Source organism: Lissotriton vulgaris, chromosome 5 (genome assembly GCF_964263255.1).
Source record: "Lissotriton vulgaris chromosome 5, aLisVul1.2, whole genome shotgun sequence".
NCBI classification, from domain to species: domain Eukaryota; kingdom Metazoa; phylum Chordata; class Amphibia; order Caudata; family Salamandridae; genus Lissotriton; species Lissotriton vulgaris.
In genome coordinates this window covers 1,183,654,051-1,183,678,625 of record NC_141693.1, presented here as the reverse complement: position 1 = coordinate 1,183,678,625, position 24,575 = coordinate 1,183,654,051, and the positions used below count along the sequence as shown (strand labels likewise).

Below are 24,575 nucleotides of genomic sequence, written 5' to 3'. Positions count from 1 at the left end.
GTTCTTCCCACTGATTTTCCTCCCACTCGGCCTTAGCGTGGGCAACTAGTTTCTTGTAAGCCCGCCTGCTTTGTCTTAGGCTATCCCCCCCAAGTCCCTCCTTAATAAGTCTGAGGAGTTCTGCTTTTGCCCGTCTGCATGCCGGATTATACCAAGTTGTTTTACCTTGCCGCCCCTGTCTAGGTTTTCGTGAGCTACTAGAGAGATTAAGAGGTCTCGTTTTATGCCGTGTATTAAGGTATGGTCATGGAAATTGAAAGAGACAGAGGATGAACGAATGCTGCCTTGCCACATTTGGACAAACAATTGGTTGTCTTGCTCATCCAAATTTTACCCTAATTATTAAGGCTTTATATAACAAGAAATCTATATTTTAATTAGGCTGCCCTAAAATTCTATTGTTATTGTCAGTTTGCTGGGTATAAGCGTTAGCATTTCGTCACTGTGAAAAAAAGCTAAAAACAAGCCTAATCCTTCCCAAGAAGAAGCCCAAAACCAAATGAATATCCTACCCAAAAAAAGGCCAATTGATTATCGACATTGCAAATGGCAAAAAGGCTACAAAACCACAAGCAATGGAATGGGAGGCAAGGTGTGGGAGGCAACAATAACACAACTGGGGCATTAAGAGGAGGCGGGATGGAGGAAGTCTATATTTAAATGCAAGCAGCTAGGGTCTGAAGCTGAAAACAGGCAAACAGTAACCTAGAAAGAAATCAAGAAAAAATATTCTCCCAAAGAACTAATAAAGAACCAAAGCGTAATGAGACAGTACTTAGTCCCTGCTCCGTGGGAGGAGTGGAAGACAAAAAGAAGGGACAAAGAGGCAGGGCTGACCACTAGCAAGCAAGGATTCTTAAAAAACACTGATATAGACAAAAATACAATGGCAAGCAATGGTTGGAGTTTAGCTTCCCAAAGCATATAAAACAGGTCGCTAAGCGACAGCGCACGCCCTGTCTAGCCTCAACCTAAAATTTGACATTTACCAGCCAGCTGGCTAAATAGCAGATATTATGCACTAGGGGGTTGGGAGCCATACAAACAGTAAACAACTTCATTATCTCCTGGGAAGGCTACATGGTAGAGATTATGCACTGTTTGGCCAATGGCTGAGCAAATAGTAAAGATACACTTTCACTATCTACCCACCCACAAACTAAATAGCAGTGATTATACATGATTTAAAAACAGGTCATGCAAAAAGCAAGGAAACTCTACTATTTACCTACCTAGCATCTAGAGAAACAAGAGAGGCTAGGCATAATCTGGCTAGCCGGCGAATATCAAAGAAACATCACTATTTAGCCGATTGCTGGTGACATGGGAGGGATTATATACTATTAGGCCAGCACCTATGCAAAGAGCAAAGAAATTTCAATTTTTACCATACCGCTAGGTAAATAGCAAAGATTATGTATGATTTGACTGATGGGACGGCTATGGAGAAAATATACTATTCATCCGGGAAGCGGCCCAGCAACGGGGATTCTGTACTATTGCATTTATTTACCCACTACTCATGAAAAAGCAGAGATTATGTAGCATTTGGCCAGCAGCTGGACAAAAAATACAAAAAAGCTTTACCTGGAGTGGCAAGAATGTATCCATCCAACAGAAAATAAGGACGTTTTTCTACAAATCTATCCTCTGGTTAAATAGCAGTTATTGTCTACTACTAACAGAAAGGCTAGCAAATAACAAATTCCACTTTTATGCTGGCCACTGGCTAAGTATCATCTATTCTATAGCATTTGGAAAGGGGCGACCACTCGGTCCCCCCGAACGTATGGTTGGGTGCCTCGATCCTCCCGGGAAACCATTTTGGGCGGGGGGCGTGTCTCGGCTGGTATGCCCGAAGCGGCGTAGCCGGGGCGCGCCTTTTCCCGCCCAGGAGGGGTTGTCCTAGACACCTACACCGATGGCCACGCCCAGTAGGCGTACCAGGGGAGGGTACACGCCCCCCCCTCGAAGAAGAATAAAGAGAGCGGGAATCCGAAGAAGCGTCCTCTTGTTCCTGTGCTTGAAAGGCTGCACCCACTCGTTGCTCGTGAGCCCTCGACGGAACAAGGAGCAATTTTGAGAACTTGTAATTCTTGTGTTTCTCTTTCAGTGACTTTACATCGAAGGATCCAGGTCGTTTGATCGACTCGGAGTAAATAATCGAAACCATGTCCGGCAAGAAGGCGGGAAAGGGTTCTGAGACAGACAAGATGCTTCGCATGTTGGTGAACAGAATGGCGAGAATGGAACGAAGCATGGGACAAGTCCCAGCACTTGGTCGTGATTTGGCGGGGGTCAAGAAGCAACTGGCCGCAATGAACAAGCCTGGTAACCCGAAGAAGGTAATAGGCCCGGCATTGCCGGGAGTCGCCCCCGAGGGTAGAGGGAAACGGGTCAAGAGGAGGGCGGTTGCAGGGGAGGTTGCTGTCCCCGAGGTCCCCCCGGTCATCCCTGCCATTCCAGCTGACGACCCAGTACCAACCCCAGACGCGGGTCAGCCGATTCCGGTTGTGATTACGCCCGCTAACGATGAGGATATGCCTCCTGAATTGGCCACCCAGTTGTCCGCATGGCTCAATAAGAAGGCAGGGGGTGCTACGGCGCCTGGCAATACGGCCGAAGAGGCCAAGTTACTAATCCAGCAGTTGCGGCAGTCGCGAGATGCTGCGAAGGCGAATCTCCCTCTTGTTTCCCCACAGGTGACACCGGAAGGACCGGCAGCTGGTCCCGAGAAAACGGCGGGAACAACGACCGAAACGGGTAAGCTCGCTTTGCCAGTGGCGGGGGAGGGCTCATTGCCCTCAAGGCGGGAGAGGGTGGTTCAACATATCCCGATGGCCACGAAAGAATTGATATGGGCAGACAAGTATGTTAATATGTTTTCATTGTTGACTGACCATCGCGAGATGGAATATGCTAAAACACAGAAAGATCTGTGGCACCCGAGCGTCTGGCGCGCCAAGATGGCGGAGTTCAGGGTGGAAGAGACGATCACGAATTGGGCGAAGGCTTTTGCAATGTTTACTGTGATTATTGGTGAACGTAAGCCCGAGGTATTGACCGAACTGTCTTGTTATCAGGCACGAATAATGGATTTTTATGAAATGTATGAGGGGGACGAATAGAAAGGTTACGACATGAAATTTCGTAAAGCAAAAGAGTATGATTCCTCTCTTACATGGGATTGCCTTGATTCAATTTCTTGGCATAAACAGCTCCTGCCTGGGACTGCAGGGACATCCTCACCAGGTGGGAATGGGTCGGGGGTTTCCCGCCAAAAGCCCTCGGTCCCCTTTCGAGCAGGCACCGGTGGTGATCACCAGCCGAAAACCGTCGGGAATGGTGGTAAGCGGGGGGTCTGTTGGGGCTTCAATAGAGGCAACTGTAACAGACCGCAAGGTACATGTAGGTTCAAGCATGTGTGTGCGGGTTGTGGGAATTCCTCACACCCGGAGAGTTCATGCAGATCGAAAAATAGCGGGTTGGGAGGTAAAGGAGGGTCCAAGCAAGACTGAGGTGGATCGTTGTGTACAATTGCCCACTCCCGTTGATCTCATGGCTATGACTCCTTCGTTAAACAAATACCCTGATTATGTCTCTGCTGGGGTGTTGAGGAAGCTATTCTTATATGGCTTCCACATCCCGGCTGGGGATTTTCGTGGGGAACCTTTTTGTAAAAACCAGCTTTCGGCACAGCATAATCCAGGTGTGGTAGAGAGAAAAATTGCTAAGGAAGTGAGCCTAGGCCGAGTGGCTGGGCCTTTTCAGAGCCCGCCAGTGGCAGGTTTCATCTGTTCCCCATTGGGGGTGGTTCCCAAGAAGGACCCGGGGGAGTTTAGGCTGATCCATAATCTGTCTGCTCCAAGGGGTTTCTCGGTAAACGAGGCTATTGACCCAGAAGTTTGTTTGGTGCGGTACGCATCATTCTATGATGCCGTCACCATGTTAAATCGCCTGGGCCCGGGGCGCTGATGGCGAAATCGGATATTGAATCAGCGTTCCGGTTGCTCCCGGTACACCCACAGGATCAGCGTTTGCTAGGTTTTGCATTCCAAGGGAGCTACTACATGGATAAATGTATGCCGATGGGTTGCTCCATTTCTTGTGCTTATTTTGAAAAATTCAGCTGTTTTTTAGAGTGGGCATTTACCGAGGCTACAGGGCATAGGCATGTTATGCATTATCTAGATGACTTTCTGTTCTTGGGAGCAGCCGGCGACTCGAAATGTGCGCAGGCGCTACAGGACTTTTGCATCCTCATGAGGAAGTTTGGAGTGCCATTGGCATCAGGTAAGATGGTTGGACCATCTACTTCACTGGAGTTTCTGGGAATTGAGCTCGATTCTGTGGAGGGATGTTTCCGTTTGCCACTAGGAAAGGTAGCCAAATTTAGGGCTTCCCTGGAACTTTGCCTTAGTAAAGCGAAAGTGACCCTGCACCAGTTACAGCAAACAGTGGGTCAGCTTAACTTTGCCTTGAGAGTGATACCAATGGCCCGCCCCTTTTCACGCTCTATTGCACAAGCTATGGCTGGTCTCAAGGAGGGACACCACCGCACGAGACTGTCGTCAGAGGTTCGCCAGGATATGCGCATTTGGTTGGCATTTCTGGTGGACTTCAACGGTCGAGTAGTGTGGAACAAGCCGCCAGCGTCTTCGGACGACCTGGGTTTGTGGACTGACTCAACGGGGAGCGTGGGATTTGGCGCCATCTTTGGTAATCGATGGTCGGCGCAAACATGGCCGACGTGGTGGCACACCAGCGGTCTCACAGGTAACATAGGGTTCCTTGAGCTATTCCCTATTTTTGTTGCTCTGATGGCATGGCCGGACGATTTCAGAGACCGCTCTGTGGTATTTTGGTCGGATAATATGACTGTTGTCGAATGCATTAACAGTCAGGCAGCACGCTGCAAATGGATCTTGAGATTGTTGAAGGAAGTTGTGTTGCTTTGCATGAGGCTGAATGTACAGTTCAGGGTGAAACATGTGCCAGGTGTACTGAATCATGCGGCTGATGCACTCTCTCGTTCACATATGCAGGCGTTCAGGGGTTAGCTGCCTACAGCGGACCTAGTGGTGGCATCATTCCCCGAAGCACTCTGGCTAATCGGTGCCCCGGATTACAAGACCTCGTGGCAGCAAGCTTAGCCCCCAGGACGAGGAAGGCATACGAAGGAGCGTTTCGTTCCTATAGTGCATTTTTGGGTCCGAAAGGAATCAGAACTGGGGTCAGGAGGATTCCTTCCTAGGGTTCCTGGTAGCAATGCACAGGGAAGGCCGATCAGCGGCATCAGCCAATAGACACAGGGCGGCCATCTCATTTATGGCGCAGGTGCATGGCATTGAAGACCCAACAGGTTCCTTTTTGGCGAAAAAAGCCCTTCGCGGCTGGCAGCGCCTCGAGGGTCGCAAGCAAGACGTGAGGCGCCCGATTGGCTGAGAAAAATTGTCCTTACTCATGGCGAAACTAGGCACGACATGCTCCTCCCAATTCGAAGCAGTTCTGTTCCGGGCAGCTTTCGCATTAGCGTTCCATGGGGCTATGCGGGTGAGCGAACTGGTCGCTAGAAATAAGAATGATGTGGAGGGAGGCTTGTGCAGGGATCACATCCTAATTAGGGGTGATTCGATGGTAATCACGATAGCTAGGTCCAAAACTGACCAGGGAGCTATGGGAAACAGTGTTGTTGTCCAGCGCGTGCGAGGGTCCCCCACGTGCCCGATAATGTGTATAGAGAAATACTTGGCACTGAGGGCGGATACATGGGGGGGGAGTTTGCTGAGGCACATCGATGGCACCCCACTGACGAGGTTTCAGTTCTAGAGGGTGCTAGCACTGACAATTGTTGCGGCGGGCATGGACCCTTGCGATTTTGGGACCCACTCCTTTAGGATAGGGGCTGCTACTGAGGCTACAGCCAGGGGTCAGAGTGCAGAGGAAGTGAAACAGTTGGGACAATGGTCCTCGAATTGCTTCAAAAGGTATGTGCGATTGCACATGTTGTGAAGTCAAGTGACATGCACTCACGCTTCTTGTCTTCTGTTTGATTTACAGTTTCGCGAGCATGTCATGCGGGGCGGAATTTGCAGTCGACCCAGTACCAGGGGACCAGCGGTCATGGATCACCGTCTGAGGAGAGAGTGGTTTGGGTCGTGGGCCACTCATACGTGAGGCGGGCCGGGGACGTATTCAAAGCAGGTGACGCGACTCGCGCAGCTGGGGAGTACGGGTACAGAGTGGCCTTCCACGGAAGGGGCGGGCTCTGTATTGACCAATTTGAATCTTTTGTTGAGGGTCTCTTAGGGCAGCAGAGGTCACCGCCATCTGTAGTCATAGTACACCTGGGGGGCAATGACTTGGTGACACTGGGTAGACGGGTATTACTCGAGCAAGTTTTGTCTGCCGTTAGCTGGTTGGCAAAAAGAATCCCGGGGTGCACGATTGCCTGGTCCCACATGATCCCCAGAAAGGTATGGCGGGGGGGCCTTTCAGTGTCAGCACTGAACCATTCAGTGAAGAAGGTTAACAACAAAATTGGTAGATTGTTTCGCTCCGCGCAGTTGCATTGCATTCCTCATGGGTGTATTCGGGGTGATCACATGTATCTGGAGGATGGGGTTCACCTGTCCCGGGAGGGGAATGTTTTACTCATAGGAGACTTCATAGCATGGCTAAGGGGTTTGAGGAAGCATGACCTTTAGGAGGAGTTTGGGGGGGGCGGATAGCCGGTCAACTATCCGGCCTGTGGCGGTAAGGTCATGATCGGTGAGCAGTAATTTCAAGGTCCCTAGAGGGGGGCGCCACCCACTATGGATGGGAGCGCCCGGGGGGAGGCGGTCATTGGCCCCTCCCACTGGGAGGCGGCACCCACTAAGGATGGGTCGCCTAAGGGGAGACGGCCATAGGCCCCTTCCAGGGGAGGAGGCGGCTATATGCCCCTCCTACGAATTTCCCGGGGCCCGGTTATCCGCGACGGCGGATATGATAGAGAGTGTGGGGATGGGGGGGGAGTCCACGCTGTCCTTCCTACAGATACCTCACACGGGAGCTCGGACGACCTTTAAGATGGCGTCGAGCGGAAAGGGGGGCCCCCAACAAGACAAGGGAAATTAGAGTTGGCAAGGAGGGTACAGTCTTCTGCGCGGCCGCCACTCACACCGTGAGGGCGAGAGTTTTTGGTAGTAGGGATCTGACACCGGTTAAGACCTTGCCGTTGGCCCTTAATGCTAGGATGTACAATTTTAATTTAGAATGTATGCATTTGCAGGATGTTAGACTCGGCTAGGAAACCTTTGTATTAGAGATTTGTTAAGGTTAGCCAAAGAACATGTCTTCATCGAAAATGTAATAAATAAAAATTGTATATGATTATGAAACTTTTATTTAATGTTTTAAATTTTGTTTCATATTTTAATAAATACGGCCGGGAGGGTGACTCCCTCCCGCCTTCCAAAAGTTCAGAACTGCGTCCGACTTCCCATCCTTGGGGATTGTGTTGGGAGGGGGTGACGGGCATCCCGGCCATATAGCCATCAGTCATGTAAACTGCCGGCTTTGAGAACTGCCCCTCTAAATTACAGAATCCATTTGTACCTTTTTACTAATAGTGATTGCAATTGTGCTGACCTAAGCTCAGACTCCCTCAAATTCAGCACTTTAAGATTTCAAATGGCCTACGTAACCACAGCAGCCTCTTACTCTCTTCTTTCCAGTACTTGGATATTCTCAAACCACCTCTCTCATCCTCCGCTCTCTTCGTTACCTTTGATTGCCGTATGAGTCTTTCAGCTTGTCCTCTGTAAACCAGTGACTCTATCCTTCGGAAACTAGTTTGCTGGTTTTCTTAGCTCCCCCAGCACCTTTGCCAGATCCTGACCACATCTACTGATTTGGGTCCTTGGAGCTCTTTTTTTCCCTCTGCCAGCCTTTGTCCCATCAGACCTCCGAACCCATACGTGGTGGCCCACCATATACAATTTTTGCTCCTTATATAACATTTTTGCCCAGCCTTCGTATTCATGTCTCCCACCACCCAAGATCTTCTGGCCATCAAGAGACTTTGGGCCCCTTTTGCCAGTCCTCCTGAATGCCTGGTGCCAATCAGTCTGGCCCCAAATTTCAGAAGCATTGCCTTAGATACCTCCTCAGACGCTGTCAACAACCCGGTGACCTTTATAGGACCTTGTCATTCCTCTGTCAGGCTTCAGAAATCAATGGCCTTTTTTTCTCATGAATGTACAGATGGCCATTATCATTCCCTTAAGAAATGATGATCCCTTTCTCCAGTCCTCAGACCCCTATAGCCCTTCTTTTAGTTTTAAAGAACCCTTCTATAACACATGGCTTATCAAATCATTTGCACTTCTCATTTTATTTCTTCTAGCTTAATCACTCAGAAAATATCTGCTATCACTCTGTGAATGTAGATCACACTTCAGAAAACGTCTGAGTTCATGAAACCCTCTCCTAAAATGCCGGGCCGCCTTCCAATCGAAGTCATCTCTTCTCATATTCAGACCTGGTCTTTAATTCTAGGTTTTAGTGCTACCTCTGCATCTTCAGATCCCATATGCTGGCTGTCGAAAACAATCACGCTCCCTATAATAACCCTTGACCACATTCACTGACCTTTGCTCTGAGTGCTTCCTCCAAACTTCGCATTTACCAGCCTCAAGCTCTCAAGCCTTCACACACACTGCTGTGCATTCAATGCCTTTGTTAATATTTACTTCTCACTAGCTCAGCCCTGCAGAGCATTAAGAGACTGTGAAGCCTGCTATGCCAGATCTTTTATCCACTTAGCTAGCTCTCAGGGTCTTCAGAATCCTCTACTGGCTTTCACAGCCCTAGTAACTAATTAAAAATCTCTTTAAGGCCTAAATCCCTTTACTTGTTCTCAGAGCCCCACTGCCAGTGCTCAGGCTCCTTCTACTTTCCCTTTGGTAGTAATTAGAGGCTCTCTCACAGCAGCGGGAGCACCTCAAACCCCTTTATCTTGCTCTCCAACCTTCCCAAACCTATGAACTGGATCTCAGACACTAAGTGCTGGCCTTAGTCTGAGTGACACTACTGTTCATCAGATCTAATCCTCATCTCCTTCACCTAGAGCTGTCTATTTACTGGCTCCTAGAGCCTCTTAGACCTCCTTTGTTATCACATGAGTACCTCTATACTATAGTATGCTCTTTCTGCAATCCTTCAGGCAACCAAAATCCTCTTCACTCATGTTCTATACATCACTAGCCAACTTTGCCAAGTTTCAGAGGCCCTCTGAACCCGCCTGCCTGCCCTCAGACCACTGGGCCAGCATCAGACAACTCCCACTTTCCCTCATGAATCTTATGCTATGACAGCAACCGTTCTCCCTGCTAGCCCACAGGAACCACTGCTTTCCCTAACAAGGCTGCTAAGTGGCTTCATGCCATACAAGAGAACCAGAGGCAGTCCTGTCATTTTATCCAACAGCACTGTATAAGCTGTGATTCTGAGTGCATTATTCCAATGTAAAAATGTTCAAGCCTCAGTATGTATTGAGCGGTTGATTAAAAAGCCATGACTGGCTGAAGGCTTCATACATACCATGAGGGCTCCCTGGATGCTATACCTAAACCCCACTATGACAGCCATTGGAGCCGCTTGCGCTATAAGAAACTACTGAAACTCAGTCTTTCATAAAGTTCTCAGAGATCTTTAACCATTCCTCCTTGACTTCAAATTCAGTTTCTTTGTCCTCATGGCAGAACTTTAAGAGAGCTGAATTATGTTATCCCCACCCATGGCTCAGCTTTAAGTGGGCTGAAAATGGCGGAGGGATGTTTGAAGGGGTATGCCTATGATACATAATTAAGAACCATTTACAAGAAGATTGGCCTCTGTAGCTAAGGGGATGTCACCTGGAATCGCGTGTGGTATGTCCTCCAATAACCCTTCTTTTTCTGGGACATTTTCTCCTAGTACTGGACAGGTTGCTTGTAATCTTGGTGCTGCTGGCCATACTGATTGTGGTCTCTCATTTCCTTTTTTAGGAACCTAAGCTTCATGGATATTCTGGTTCTACATGTGTGGTGTAGTCCTGCCTCTCCTTTTGGTCCAAGTCCAGGATTCCTTTGTGTCTGGAGTCTCCTCCTGCTTAGGATCTTCCTGCTCCCTCTGGTTCCGTCTTTCATCTGCGTCCTGGACCCAGTTCCTCTTGGTGGCTATCATATTCGTAGTTTTCCAGGTTATCTTGTTCACTCTCCTCCTTGTGCTCTTGCTGATCATTATCTTCCTTCTAGTTCATCCTAGTCCTAAAGTCTCACAGGCATAGTCCTCCTGGCCCCAGTGCATCTTATCTTGATCTTCCTGGTCCAGGTACTTTTCCTAACCTTTGTAGTTTTCTCCATGGTCCTCCTTGCTCTCCACATTGTCTGGCTGTTTCTCCTGTTTCCCTTGTTCCTCCCTTCTCTTGCACACTTTCCATCTCTTTCTCCTTTTGAGTCTTTCTTCTGGCCCTCCCCTGGTCGTCCCTGTCATGGTCCATGGCTCTTCCTGGTTTTCCTTGACATTCTGATCCTCCTCCTGCTCTTCAGAGTCACCCTCTTGATCCTCCTACATTAAGTTCACCTGGTCTTGGTACCCCTAGTCTTTTTGGTGGCCCTCTTCCTTTTAATGTCCCTTCTCCTTCTGTTCCTCCTTGTCCTGAACTGCCTGGTCCTGAGTCACTCTGTCTATGTTTGTCCTCATCTTCCTGGTGTGCCTTGCTTTCTTGGCGCCCAGCCTCCCGCTGAAACTGCTCTTCCCAATTCTGATTCTTCTAGTCCAGGACTGCCTGGTTATCCAGGTTCTTCTTCTTATGGTCTTAGTCCATCTTATCCTCCCATTGTAAAGCTTCTTCTAGGTGTCACCCTCCTTCCTGACCTTCCTTCTTATCCTTCTTCTAATGCCGATCCACCTGATCTTGGTTGTCTGTGTCCTCCTGGTTGTGTCATGGCTATCCTGTCCTTTGCCTTGGGTCTTTGTGTCCCTCCAGTCCAACCTTGTCCTTCTGGTCCCCTTCATAGTCTGCCTGGTATTCCACCTCTGTCTGGTCTTCCTCTTCCTGGTTTCTACTCTTCCCCAAGGTCCAACACTTGAGCTCTTCATTCTCTTTATCCAGCTTCTCACACTCCTACTCCCCACTTTGAAATGAAGTCAACCAGGCATGAACTCTAGCTAGAGATATGCTAGGACCTCTCTATGCCAATCTCACAGCCTTTTAACCCCTTCCATGCTCATGACGAGCTCAGCTCGTCATGAGGCACAGTTAAGCTGTGCTGATGACGAGCTGAGCTCGTCATGAATAAAGCCAAATTGCAGTTTCCAGCACAGGGTAAAAATAACCACAGCAGCGATGTGGTTAAAATCTTATCCAAGCCGTACAGAGTCCCTGTGTGGAACATGAGTTTGTTCACAAGCTGACTGGGAGGCAGGGGTGCTATTAAAAAGTGTGCTACTAAACCTTATTTTAGAAACACATTTTCAACTTTAAAATGTTAAAAAGGGCAACAAGGAGAACCACAGTAAAGAGTTACTAATGCAGCAGGGGAGTGACTAAGTCTAAATCACAAGACAGATGGCCCCCAAAGCAGCATTAGCTGCATTGTGTTATTGGTTACTCTGCTTTTTCACCAACCCTATCACCTACTTACTTTTTTTTCCCTGTTCGAGCAACACATGCACAATCAAAGGGATACGTTTACATCACTTCAATTTGGGCAGTACCTGTATCATCAATAGTTTTGAAAAATCAAATCTCTACTATCAATTTAACACCATTGACTGCTGTTTGCATTTGTTACATGACTTTGGGACAGCACCTGAACAAGGAGTGAGTGACTTTGCAATACGATTCTCATTTTATGTAGTACAAATTAACATGTTTGACATTGATGAGGTATGACAATTTTCAACATCAACATTTTTGACAGAGTATCTCCATGTCATGTATTCGGAGAGATGATGGAGTCGGGAGGATGATACAGCAACCTCTTTTTCCCTATGTTTATATTTTCAGCTTTAATACCCTCAGTCCCACACTTTTACCTCCCATAGTCCCTCAGTCGTCAAAGAAGCCCATAACAGATCTTCCCCTCTTTTCAGTGTACATCTCACTGAGTCCACAAGCACAGCTCCCACTAGGCAGGGAGCTGCTGTCTAAAACTGAGTCGGTTGCATGCTCATTCAGAGCTGAAAAATTGAGGAATATCTCATTCGACAAAGCAGATACAAGATAGCAGTTCTCAAGCTTTTGCTGATCATAGACATTATTCCACACACAACACTTTCATTGAGAATGTTACTTGATGTGCTTTCAAATGAAATGCTGAACAATAATGTACTAAAAGTCACTTTATTAAACCAGCAGTAGAGCCAATAGACACATTCAAGTTCTCAGACCCCATTTCACCCTTCTGTAGCCCTTAAAGCCCCTGGCCGATCCTCAGCCCTCATCTGCCAGCCATTTGAAGCACCTCAAGAGTGTCAGTCTGCCTCCCTAAAACCCTAGTGCCAGTTGTCTGAGATTCTCAAAGCACTCTCATATGCCCTCCTGTGTGTTCTTCTTTCGCTCGTTCTTCTGCAAGTCTGCAAGAATGCCCACTGTCCTCTCATCCTGCTTGCTTTCCCTTCAATATGTTCCCCTTAATCCCAGTCTGCCCTTTTTCCATTCTCCTCTTAAATCTGTGCATTTTTCCCAGTCTAACCGTTCTCTCCCAATACCGTATGCTTTCCCCTTAACCATCTCTCTTCACCCCAGTTTGCCCGTTCTCACTTGAATCTGTTCTTGTTCCCTCTAATCAGCCCAATCTCCCCATGAATGTCCTCGCTTTCCTCTTGGCCTGTCGACTTCTCCTCAGATGTGTGCGCTACCCCTTTCCACTTGTTCTCCCTCAAAAGTGCCTGATTTACCTTAGCCTGTATGCTTACTCCGAGTTTGCATGTACTCCAACAAGTCTTTCCACTGTGTTAATCTCTACTGACGAAGGTTAATGAACCAGAAACACCGGTGTCTAGAGATCAGCACCATCTGCGCCAACTTTGGCGAAACACTCAACAACATTTCTACAAGGCGAACTACCAGAGACTGCATTACCCAGAATGCCAGGGGCGAACCTTGCCTGATAGGTGAGTGGTGTGCTCCCAGACCTGCTGTTTATAAGTCTTTCCACTCTGCCCACTTTCCCCTCAATATGTCCTCTTTAATGCCACTCAGCCTTTTCTCCATTCTCCCCTCAGCTCTGTGCACTTTCTTCTAAGTCTACCTGTTCCCACCAGTCTTCCCATCCTCCTTTACATCTGCTTGCTTTCCTCTCAGCCTTTCTAACTTCCCCCAGTCTGCCTGTTTTTCCCATTATTCTTCCTGCTTTACCTCAGGCTACTCGTATTGCTCCCCAATTCTGCCCGCTATTCACAAATTCTACCTGTTTCCTTCAGTCTACCTGTTCTCTGCTTGAGCCTATTCTTTTCCCCAAATCTCTCCATTCTGTTCACTTTTCCCTCAATCTACCTTCATTGCCAGAGTCCAACAGTGCTGACTCTTCTCTCTGCCTACCCACTTTCCCACCTCAGTCTGCCTATTATCACCCATTCCAGCTGCTTCTTTCAATCTGCCCATCTTACTGAAAGTCTGATCGTATTCACCATAGTCTGCCTACTCTCCCTGAGCTTCTGTACTTTGCCCTCAATCTGCACACTTTCCCCAACACTTCTAATCTCCCCTAAGTTTATCAGTTTTGCTCTCAGTGTGCCTGCTTTCTCCCAAGCATTGGTTGTGCTTGCATCCGAATCTACGGCAATCAATTTATGATCTTATAAATATGGTCAGGCTGGTTAGCTGACTGGTCAGAGGAACAAAGCAAATAAGGGTGATTGTACTCATTAATTTTAACAGACCACAGTAGCGGCGCAGGTGAATTAATGAATACGCACTTATATACTGCATGGCTACCCAGCGCTTCCTGGGACACCTTATCATTGACCACTGATCACGGAAAGAGAAAAGTCTTCAACTGCCTCCTGAACCTAAGACAGTCAGATTCAAGACGAATGTAGTCTGAAAGCTGGTTCCAGGACTTGGCCGCGTTGTATGAGAGCCACCGACCTCCAGTCCGTGACCACCCTTTACTATTCAAGTACTCCCCCTTGGATTTTTTTTTATAAACCAGAAGCAGTCTGCTCTGCACCATGGACTTAGGTTGTTCCTTTAAAGAGATGCTTGTCCCATAAGTTTGCTCCCCTCCATCTAGCTGTGATCAATAATAGGTCTGCCCCCCCAGCATATTGGATTCCTGCAACTGACATGTAGGCTCTGCTGTGGTTCCTGTCTCTACTTTGGTCTCCCCTAATTCAATAAGATATGAATCCCTAGAGGTGGTAATTGCACCAGACAATGTCCTCCCCAGTTCTGAGAGTCATAGTGCAAGCTCTCAGGGAGAATCTATTGTTGCCTGTAGTGATGACCTACATTTGAGTAGTTGGAATATTGATGGGCTTGCCTCCAAATTTACGGACGAGAATTGGTTGAGTTACATCAAGGGTTTCACCTGATTTGCCTCCAAGAAACATGGACGAATATGAATATTTTCTTTTTGGAGGACTATAAAACCTTTGATAGGCCTGCAATTCAATCCTCCTCTGGTAGAGCTAAAGGTGGCGTTATTATTTTTACATCATTGGAGATTAAGGGATGTGTTACTGCAGTACATACTGGGGGTCCCTACTTTAGAAGCCATTAAAATCACACTATCTGGTTCAGTGTAATTGATTATATTTTTATGTCTGCACCATTATACTTTATACTTATCACTAAATTAAGTATTTCTCACCAAGTGACCATAATCCTTTCATTTTAGCATTAGGGGTACCGAGTTTGCAATCTAGGGGCCGCCATAGAGCCCTTGTTGTACCCAGACACACTTGCACGGTAGATGATTAAGATTGGTCACGGTGGATACCGAGAATTTTCTTTACTCCTCATTTCACAGCTGTGCTAATTTAGTATCAACATGTCTCAACACATCCACTCCAGATCCAAAGCTGCAACCGGCTTTTGCTCGTACAGCTCAAAAGGTTGATGAGCTATTCCATGTACCATATACAAACACAAACATGTCCATTCCCAATTGGTTCGATACTGGCTATTCTAAGGCCCTGCACACATTCAAAGATGCAGTGAAAACAATTCCTAAAGATGCAGTTCAGGTAGCGATTTGTAGACGAACTTATAAGGAGGAACTGAAGAGAAGTAAAGGGACTTAGGGATATGGCTTGAGATGAACTGGTCCAAGCGAGTCCAGTAAGAAATGAATCAACGTTTTGCCACTTAGTAAATCAGCCGTTTTGCCCATAAGAATGTGCCTACGCTGTGCCACCACGTTACCGCTAAGGATTGGGTGACCCATTTTCAGTGAATTTATAATCATCTGGTGCCAGATGTATCAAGCAATGCTTTTGCGATTCTAAAATAGCAAATTTTATGATTCTCTATTTTGTAATCGCAAAATGCAATGTATGTAGGAATTGCAAAAATCTTCTGATTCCTTAACATTCCCTAATATTGAATCAAAAATTGCGATTCACTATTAGGGAATGCATTTCCATTCATTCCTATGGGCCAATACGCCCATTGGAATGAATGGGAATGCATTCGCAATTTGCAACTACCAAATTGGTAATCACAATTTGTGAATGCAAATCTGAATGTGCCAGGGGCCTAAGGCCCCCCTGATGCACCCCTAAAAAAGGTAAGCGTGCACATATGGCGCACACACATGACCTAGGGGTATGTGTGAACCAAATGGCACATTGAAAAATGCACTTTTGAGCTTTTTTCAAAGGATTTGAAAATTACCATCAATTTGAAGTTGATGGTAATTTGCAAGTCCTAAATGCAAAGTTGCATTTAGTGAATGCTACATACATTGCATTTAGGTATTCGCAAAATATTGCAATTACCTATATTGTGAGTGCAAAAAGTTACATCCATTACAAAAGGCCTTTATGTGTCTGCAAACTGGCTGATTCTGCGATTCGGTGTGTTTAGGAATGCAAAAAGTCTTGAAACATCTGGCCTCTAGCTCTGTCTGCCCTGACTGAGAGGGGGGCTGTGGTGTCGATGAAATCTAGCTTTATTTTCACATTGGATAACTGAGAACATAAATGACCTTACTCGACAAAAAGATGGTATCCCACCTAACTTATACCTCAGCTATCCAGATTCTTGGAGTTCACTATTGGCCTTGGTCTTGAATGCAGCAGTGCAGGCAGGCCCGCTACCCCCCTGGTAATCATCAGTCATAGTCCCTTTCTTTTAAAAAGTGGACAAAGATAATCTACAGTGCTACAGGCCCATATCCCATTTAAATTCAGTTGCTGAGGTAGTGGGGCTGGTGTTTTTAGATAGATTGAGAAGCTGGGCTGAAGATAATAATAAAATCACTGACTCTAAATCTGGGTTCCAGCCAGGCAAATCAACTATAGACCAGTTTATAAACCTCTATGTGGTGATAAATAAATATACATTTGCACGCTCAGAAACAATTTACATTGACTTTATGGATCTTATGGCAGCGTTTGATCGCGTTAACCGCAATAAGCTATGGAAGATCCTTTTAGGACTTGGTGTGGACCCTAACATAGTACAGTTTCTCTGTGAGTTTCATGCTGAGACTGAAATGGGAAAAAGAGTTCCAAACAAAGGCATTGGGTTTGGTCCCAACGCGCAAAATTACCCCTTTAAATTCAGAATTGAGTTTCAGGGGAATGTGCATATGTTTAGTCTGCATACTTTTTTAATTGATAAACCAAGGGATCAGCCATCAGTGTTTTCTACAAATCGCCATAGACCTTCTGTATATTGTCCCTCATCATCAGCGATGGATCCAGAAGTAAAGATTTCTGAATGGCGAGTACTGGAACAGAGTTCTGCATTGAAACAATCATCTCCTTCATGACAGTTTCAGAACACATCAATTTCTAAATGGTTGGCTATTAAATGTCTACAAGAAAATCCCGACAATCCTGAAATGGTGATCAAATCCCCCAATAATGGGGTACAGATTGTGCATTTGAATACAACTGATTATGATTCAGAGGTTAGCTAATAGTTGAGTGTAAGAAAGAATTATGTGGAACTAATATGGGATCCCACGCCGGAGCTGAAGGCCTCCTTTAAGGCATTGGTGGATGAGACAAGGGTTAATCTATGAATTTCTAGTAAGGAAGCTGAAATTTGGTTCAGTTCTGCACCTCGTGTGCCAGCGTTTGATGTTTTACCTAAGATTCACAAACTCCTGCGTCCCCCTTCTGGGAAAACCCATAGTGTCAGGTGTTCAAACACTGCTGGACCCTCTCTTACAATTTGCAGATGTTTTCCTTTTTGAGAGTATGATACACCAACCTGCTTATTGGTGAGATACCATGGATGTTTTAAATTTGTTGCAGGATGTTAACTATGACCCCTCAACACAATGTTTTGTGACTCTAGATATTAAATCGTATACATTATTCCTCAAGATGCAACTCTGATGGTAGCCTTGAAGGCTCTAGAGGCACAGGAGTGGTTCTATGACACTGCCCCCTCATTTGTTTTAAAGTGCATTGAGTTGGAATTAACAAAACATTGTATTGCCTTTAAGAACCAAGTTCTGTTTAAAGTCTCTGGGACTTGAGTCGCAGCAACTTGTGCATCCTGTTTTGGCTGTATTTATGTTGGGATGTTCAAGGAAAGTTTTGTCTTTCATGAAACAACGTGTGCCATTCCAATTTAGTTGTATGGATGCACAATATTGACGATGTTCTGTGTATCTGGTCTGCCCCTGAGGAAAAACTGAATTATTTTTCATATTGATTGAATGGCCTAAAGTCTTGTCTCCATTTCACTTGCTTTGTTAGCAGATATTCTGTAGAATATTTGGACATAAATATAACAGTTATTGAGTCCAGACTTACTACTGCACTACATAAAAAATCTATTAACAGAAATTCTCTCTTACACCATATATCTTTCCATCCGCAAGCACTTAGGGATAATCGTCTCAATTTTTCAGATATAGGAGAAATTGTACTGATGTGGGTACTTGAATGGCACAGTGTTAGAAATAGGGGTCTCAGTCTCAAGTTGGCAGTGTTTTGCACCCTGAGCTAGTTGGGGCCCTTATTCTAGTCAGGGAAAGGGGGTTACACAGCCTCTGCTCACCCCCTTGGTAGCTTGGCACGAGCATAAAGGCTTATATCAGAAGCAATGTGTATAGTATTTGTACATAAAATGCACAGTAAGACAGGTAGTTTTTTTATTTTTTATTTTGTGTGGTTGTCCGTCATCCTGGGTCCCCACCTCCCCCCACCCTGCTACTTTTCAATGACACCAGCCACTACTGTATACGGCTTTTACCTTGAATGATTGTCTAAAAGAGTATTGGTGTGAGTAGCATATGGTGCTTTTGTTGCTGTAATTGATTTTGAGAGGATGGCACCCCTATGCCCTATTTTCCCTTTTAAACTCCCATTTTTGTGTGTGTACTGTGCATGTGTTCTTCTAGTCTGCACATCCTCCCCAATTCCATGCTCTTTTCTCTTAGACTGCATGTTTAACCCCTATCTGTCCACTTTCCACTACCTTTTCCCACATAGTGTATCTGCTTTCTCCTCAGCCTGTCCATTTCCCCCAGTCTTCAAATTCACCACCCTGAGTATGCTCAATTTCCTTTCAGCCTGTCCGCTTACCTCCAGCGTTCAAAATCTCACTTACTCCAGCCACTTTAACAGAAAGCTGCCTGCTTCCTCACTAGTCCACAAGATTTCCGCTTATTTTCCTATTCTCCACTCCTATTCGTTTTTTCCTGTCCGGAGAGTCTAGCCCATGTTTCCTACTGTCTCTTTTCACAAGTCTGTGCTTTCTCCTCAGACTCTTCTCCCTTACCTCTAAGTCTGCTCTCTTTTCCCTTTGATGCCCATTCTGCTCAGTCTGTCAGTTTCCTCTCAGCCATCTTGCTTCCCCTAAACCTGCCATATTTAATTACAGTCTTCCTGTTCTCTCCCGGGTCTACTCGGCGAATCCTCAGCCTTGCAGGCTTCTTTCCTCCCGTCTGCTCATTCTATACCCTAAGACTCTTCACCTTCTATTCAGCATGCCCACTTTCGACTCATTTTGCCCGTTATCCCTGATTTGCGCTGTTCTCTCTCAAGTCTGCCCCATGTCCCTTGTTGTTCCTTAGGTGGCCAGCTTTAGGCCCATGAGTCACTGTAGAGCCCAGAAGGAGAAGCACACCCAGGCAGTCACATGATGTATTGGTCATGTGAAGTGTTTACAGTCGGGTACATAGTATGAAAAAGGTGTGTTGCTTAGTCAGCAAAAATAAAAAAGGCACTGCCATAAAACAACGGACCCATGTTAGGACAGATCACCCACTCCGAAGGGGCTCCAGACATTTACAAAAAATATATTTATTTGGCCCTTCTCTAAGTCCAGTTATCAGTGGGCAAGTGTGGTTATTTTCAGGACTTACATATGTTTGCTAAATGTTTTAGCACACTAAGTACAGTAACTAATCCATGCATCTTTGGTAATAGACGTTGTGAGCCTGATACTGTCAGCTTAAGCTGTCTGTCATATACTATAAGATCAATGAATAATAGTACAAAGAAAGAAGAGGAAATAATTTGTCCCCCGTCATTGCCACTGGTTGCAAGTGTTATCACATTTTTGGATAAGCACACATTACAGCTTTTCAATATTGTCAGTCATGACATGGAGTCCTTACCTCAGGAGCCCACAAGGCCCTGGGATCAAAGCTGATGGGATATCTAGTTGACGCATTGTTGGCTAACCCAAGGAGGACTTCCCTCATCTTCCTGGTCTGACATGCACAGTACACTTCCTCAGTGTGACACACCGTCAGAAGAAAGAGGTTTATTTAGTGGTATTAAGTGATTCTGCAATTAACGCACGCATTACTGATTACAGAGTGGTGGTGCAAATGTGAACATACATGACGGATTACGTAGTGACAGGGCAAATATAAACATTAGTGGGTATACATCAAGGCATGCAGTCAACTTTTACAGGTAATTTTGCAAATGTAATGCCCAGTCAATATTTTGGAACGTTGGTGCAAGAATCGACATGCATAGATTATTAGTAAGAGAAGAAGAAAGTGCCGATATGTGCTAGGGATGGTGCAAATATGAACATGTGCTAAGGATTTCTGTGAGGCGACATATGTGTGCCCATGCATCCAAAACGTTTAACTGATGGTGCCGAGCTTGACCAGCACTCAAGATTTCTGAGTTCATATCAATGCTTGAAGTTAATCTTACTGAGTTGGGGTGTAACTCTTTAAATTTGGACTATTGAGAGATGGGGCATCTTTAAACATGTACTATAGATCCCTGAGTCATGGGCAAATCTGAAAATGCCTTTAGAATTAATGAGAATACATCTTAAAATGCTTATTAGTGGTACGTCTTTACATAATGTGGATATTCTTGGCATGATGCAACCCACTTGTGTGTAACATTTCACTAGATTAAAGGGGGGTCAATTTTCTTTTACATTGCCATCAATCCTGGTTTAATTTACTTGTGAGAAATGAGGTCTGAGGTTAATGGATGAGTTACATGGATGAATTGATTCTGCTGACACCTTCAGAGAGCATGTTGTAGAGCGGAACCTAATTTGGTTTGGTGGTTAGGTGGAAAGGGCTGAAATCAAGTGCAGTGAAGTTATGGCTGTTCCACTGTTTTTGGTTGGAAACATTGATGACTGTTTGGGATGATGGGGCGACATCCTGATTCTGCCATCAGTCGAGGGGAAGGAATATTGCAGCAAAGTGTATGCCCAGCTGAATGCATATTTCCAAAGACATGTAGGTTTGTTATGAGTAGTCTTAGTTGGGAAGGTCCAGTCTATCCTACCAGATGTTCAGGTGTCCAAGGATGCAGTGGTTATCGTGGTTTACAAATATGTCAGAGATGATGTCTGAAAAGCTGCCTGCAAACACTTTGTTGCTCACTGCATGACTATGTATCAGCAGGAATGAACAAAGAAAGGTTAAGCAGCAGATGAGTAATGATTCAAACTTGGCTCTCATGACTTCTCGAAAGCTTGAGTCTTTAAGGAGAATTGCTAGACCTTCTCCAGGCTTCCCGGCGTGGCTTAGGGTGAGGAGTCCATGTTCAGGGAATTATGTTGTGAAGAACCAGGGAGTTGTCATCTCATGACCAGATTTCAGTGAAGAATAGTAAAGGTCTGGATTTGAACCAAAGATAAAGTTGTTGTTTAAGTAATTTTGTTCATTGATCAAGTGCTGATATGGAGGCAGCTCAGGCATTAGGAAGGGTAAGAAATGGAGAGATTGACAGTTAGTGGCAGTGAGGAAAGTTGGAGAGGAAATATATTGAATGTGAGGAAATGGAAGCATGTTTTGGACGGAAGGCCATTATTCCTTCTCTAAGTGGTGGACCAGGGTTTTAAAAGGGTTACGGATGTAGGGAGGCTGTAGATTTTGTTCATTAGTGAATGAAGGCATTCAAAAGGAATTAGGTGTACAGTGTGAAAAGAGGGAAGAGAAAAAGGGAGGGTCAAAAGGCATGGATTGGATTGTACGTAGTTGGGGAATGTGAAGAGCTAGAGATAAAGGGGCAAATGCACTATGCATTTTTATATCAGTGGTGTAGGTGTGTAGGAATTGGGTGTGGATTGTGGGAGAATTAAAGGGGTTGAATGGGTTGAAGTATTCTGAAGTGCACATCAAGAATCAATAGATGCGCAAGGAGTGGACAGGTTGGAAGTAGGGTGCAAAGTGGGTATAGATTGTTTATGTGTGAAGGGAGAGAAAGGCATGGGGGAGAGTGATGAGTGAGAAATAAGGAAGGTAAGTAGGAAAGTATGGCCTGTTGGGAGGGAAGAGATGGGTGGGAAGGAAAGTTACTGGTTAAGGAAGGAGCGAGGACAGTAGTAGGGAGTGTGAGTGATTAGCTCTTTTTTAAATTATGCAGTACAAGAAATCGTGCCCAGCAATTAATGTGCATGTGTTAAATTGGGATCATGTGAATTGGTGCTAATAATGCTGACATGCTCAACCTCAAAAGAAGAAAAGAGAAAATATCTGAGGCCTTTATTTAAGGACACCACTATGATAAATGAGAAAAAATAATAGCAATTATGGTCAGCTTTTTGACAACTGTGTGAAGACATAATACAAATGTGAGAATTTAGTTTGTGAATGTGTAAGATATTGTTTCTAAACATGTAAAAATATATTGATTAGATAATGTTTAAATAGGCCTGCAGGTTATAAACTATGTTTGAGGTCACTGTACGACTTACTCAAGGCAATGCTCATGCCTACGCAATGATTTGATTACAAATATGAAGCCTGCTCCAATGTGTAAAAAATGAGAGCGAGACCGATGTCTATTCTCTTATGATGAGATGTAGGGGTATGTAAATATGAGCTATGCACTTCCATGCTACTCCTTCACGCCTTTGAGGGATTCATTGTGCACACCGCATAGTCTTTGTTATTCCCTTGGAGCATCTGCCGGGCACATGGCTGCTTACGTAAACAGACCTCCTTGTTCTCCTAGAACAGAAACCTGATCTTGGTAGAATTTATAGTTGACAGCGTTCTGCTACTCATAGCTAAAGTACCTACAGAATTTTACCTGACTATCAAGCCAAAGATTTACAAAAAAGAAGTGATTTGGCTGGATCTGGGAAGAACATGACACAGGGTGATGAAGGAAGATATTACCTGGTTTTGTGGACAGGGTGGAGCAAGGTGGTTTTGTGGACAGGGTGGAACAGTCAATTGGCAAACAGAGGAAGCTGGGTTTAGAATATTATCCAAAGGCATGGCACATATATTTGAAATTGCTTCATTGTGGCTTCCAGACAGCTCAATTAAAAGACACACATTCTTTACCATGAGCAGCTGTAATGGTCCCCAGCTCGATAATCCAAATTTAATCTAGAGGTCCTGTACATGTTCAAAGTTGCAAGGAATACAGGGTGGGTGATCTGCACGTGTTCCACAGCTACCCACCCTTCAGAAAATTCTGGAGCATCATGAGCAGGATGAAGAGCAAGATCATCCGCAATGAGGTGGTGGTAAATATTCACTTTTACTTTTGCATCACGGAAAATCAGGGAACCTGGGAAACCAATCCACTGATACTGGTATTCTACCTGATGGAGTGACTACAGTGAAGATCTGTATCAACCGAACAACGAAATACCCCTTCCTATGTGAAATGTTGTTACTACCAATTGTACGCTATGCTGTGAGACGCAGTTAGTGGTGATAAAATTAGAATTTGCATGTGTTGTCCATTTCACAAATGATAGACGATAAATGGCTGGACTCTGAAGTGCCACGTAAACAGTGTAAGTCCTACGCTTATCCAGCTAATGCTGGACTATACCATGGCAGAAACCCAACTCCCTACAGTTGCAGTACTAGAGAGCTGACTTGTTATGCATACAGCTGTTAGATACAAGAGGACAATGTAAAAAGGGGAACTTACTGGTGCTGTTAGCATCACATCTATATGTGTGATAGTTGGCCTGAAACCCATAAAATACGATGCTTGAGTCACTTCTGAACACAACGGTCATTCTGTTGGACGTGGATGTGGACTGGTAGAATGACTCATTGCAGATCTTTCCCAATAGGGAACCATAGAGAGGTCCATCATACATGGCAACATAATCGTAAACGCAGTTAGGGGAAGTTTCCAGGCTGTGAAGAGAAAGATCATTGCATTTAAACAAGGATTATTCAATGAGTGACTACACATTTGGATAATGGACTTCTGCTTTGATATTGAGGTGTTTCATCATTTATCATGAAATTCTAAACACCATGCACTATTTCAAGAAAATTATTTAAATTGTTGTGCCCATCCTCCCAGTTAGTGTTGTGTCAATTTAAATTAAACTTTTTGAAGCTTAGCCTCAAAAGGATCATAATCCACTGGGACCCACAAATTTGCCCATTCAGTAGTAAAACTTACAGACCTGCAACCCAAAGTGTACACATTAATTCAACTTTCCATGTGCTACCAATTAAAGTATTTATTTTTCATTGTCATGTATGAATATTCATCAAAAACACCGGTTTCAAATTCCTAACAAGTTGTCCTGTTGCTTAATTGACTTCAGGCTGTATACCCTTAATTAGGTGATTTGGAGATAATTCCTACAAACATAAAAACACAAATTGTAATTACGCTATGCTGTTTTCTAGATAAAATACAGTTTAGTTAAATACGTGAAACATATCAGTCAAACTAATACTGTGACTTCTATTGTGGTCCTCATTTGTAGTTCAGTTTAAACAACGCTTAGTTTGGCTCCCAAAAACACTGGTGAGGAAATCAATGGCTTTCCACCATTAATTAGTCATGTCATAATGTAAGATATCCTTAAAGTCATCAAAGGGTAGTCTGGTAAAATCTTGTGTCCCTACTGTAGTTCAGCCTTAGTCACCCTGAACTGGTATAGTCAAGCGTCTCAATCAAAACTAAGCATCTCAATTTAATATGCCTCTTTC

At 45.0% G+C, this 24,575-nt stretch overlaps 3 protein-coding genes across 3 annotated transcripts in view; all 3 read right to left on the bottom strand.

Annotated features, from left to right (window-relative positions):
• Window positions 1-10,518, bottom strand: part of LOC147712232 (scavenger receptor cysteine-rich domain-containing protein DMBT1-like) — a 64,891-nt gene extending 54,373 nt beyond the window's left edge. The window contains exon 1 of the mRNA XM_086919273.1: window positions 10,371-10,518. Within this exon, the coding sequence (XP_086775399.1) occupies window positions 10,371-10,518 (148 nt within the window). The remainder of the gene's footprint in view (window positions 1-10,370) is intronic.
• The window catches only part of LOC147712229 (scavenger receptor cysteine-rich domain-containing protein DMBT1-like), a 1,653,398-nt gene that overhangs the window by 1,432,511 nt on the left and 196,312 nt on the right, over window positions 1-24,575 (bottom strand). The window lies entirely within an intron of this gene.
• The window catches only part of LOC147712231 (scavenger receptor cysteine-rich domain-containing protein DMBT1-like), a 66,107-nt gene continuing 53,611 nt past the window's right edge, over window positions 12,080-24,575 (bottom strand). Inside the window, exons 6-7 of the mRNA XM_086919272.1 lie at window positions 23,548-23,762; window positions 12,080-12,210 (exon numbers count right to left, since the gene is read on the bottom strand). Of these exons, the coding sequence (XP_086775398.1) occupies window positions 12,080-12,210; window positions 23,548-23,762 (346 nt within the window). The remainder of the gene's footprint in view (window positions 12,211-23,547; window positions 23,763-24,575) is intronic.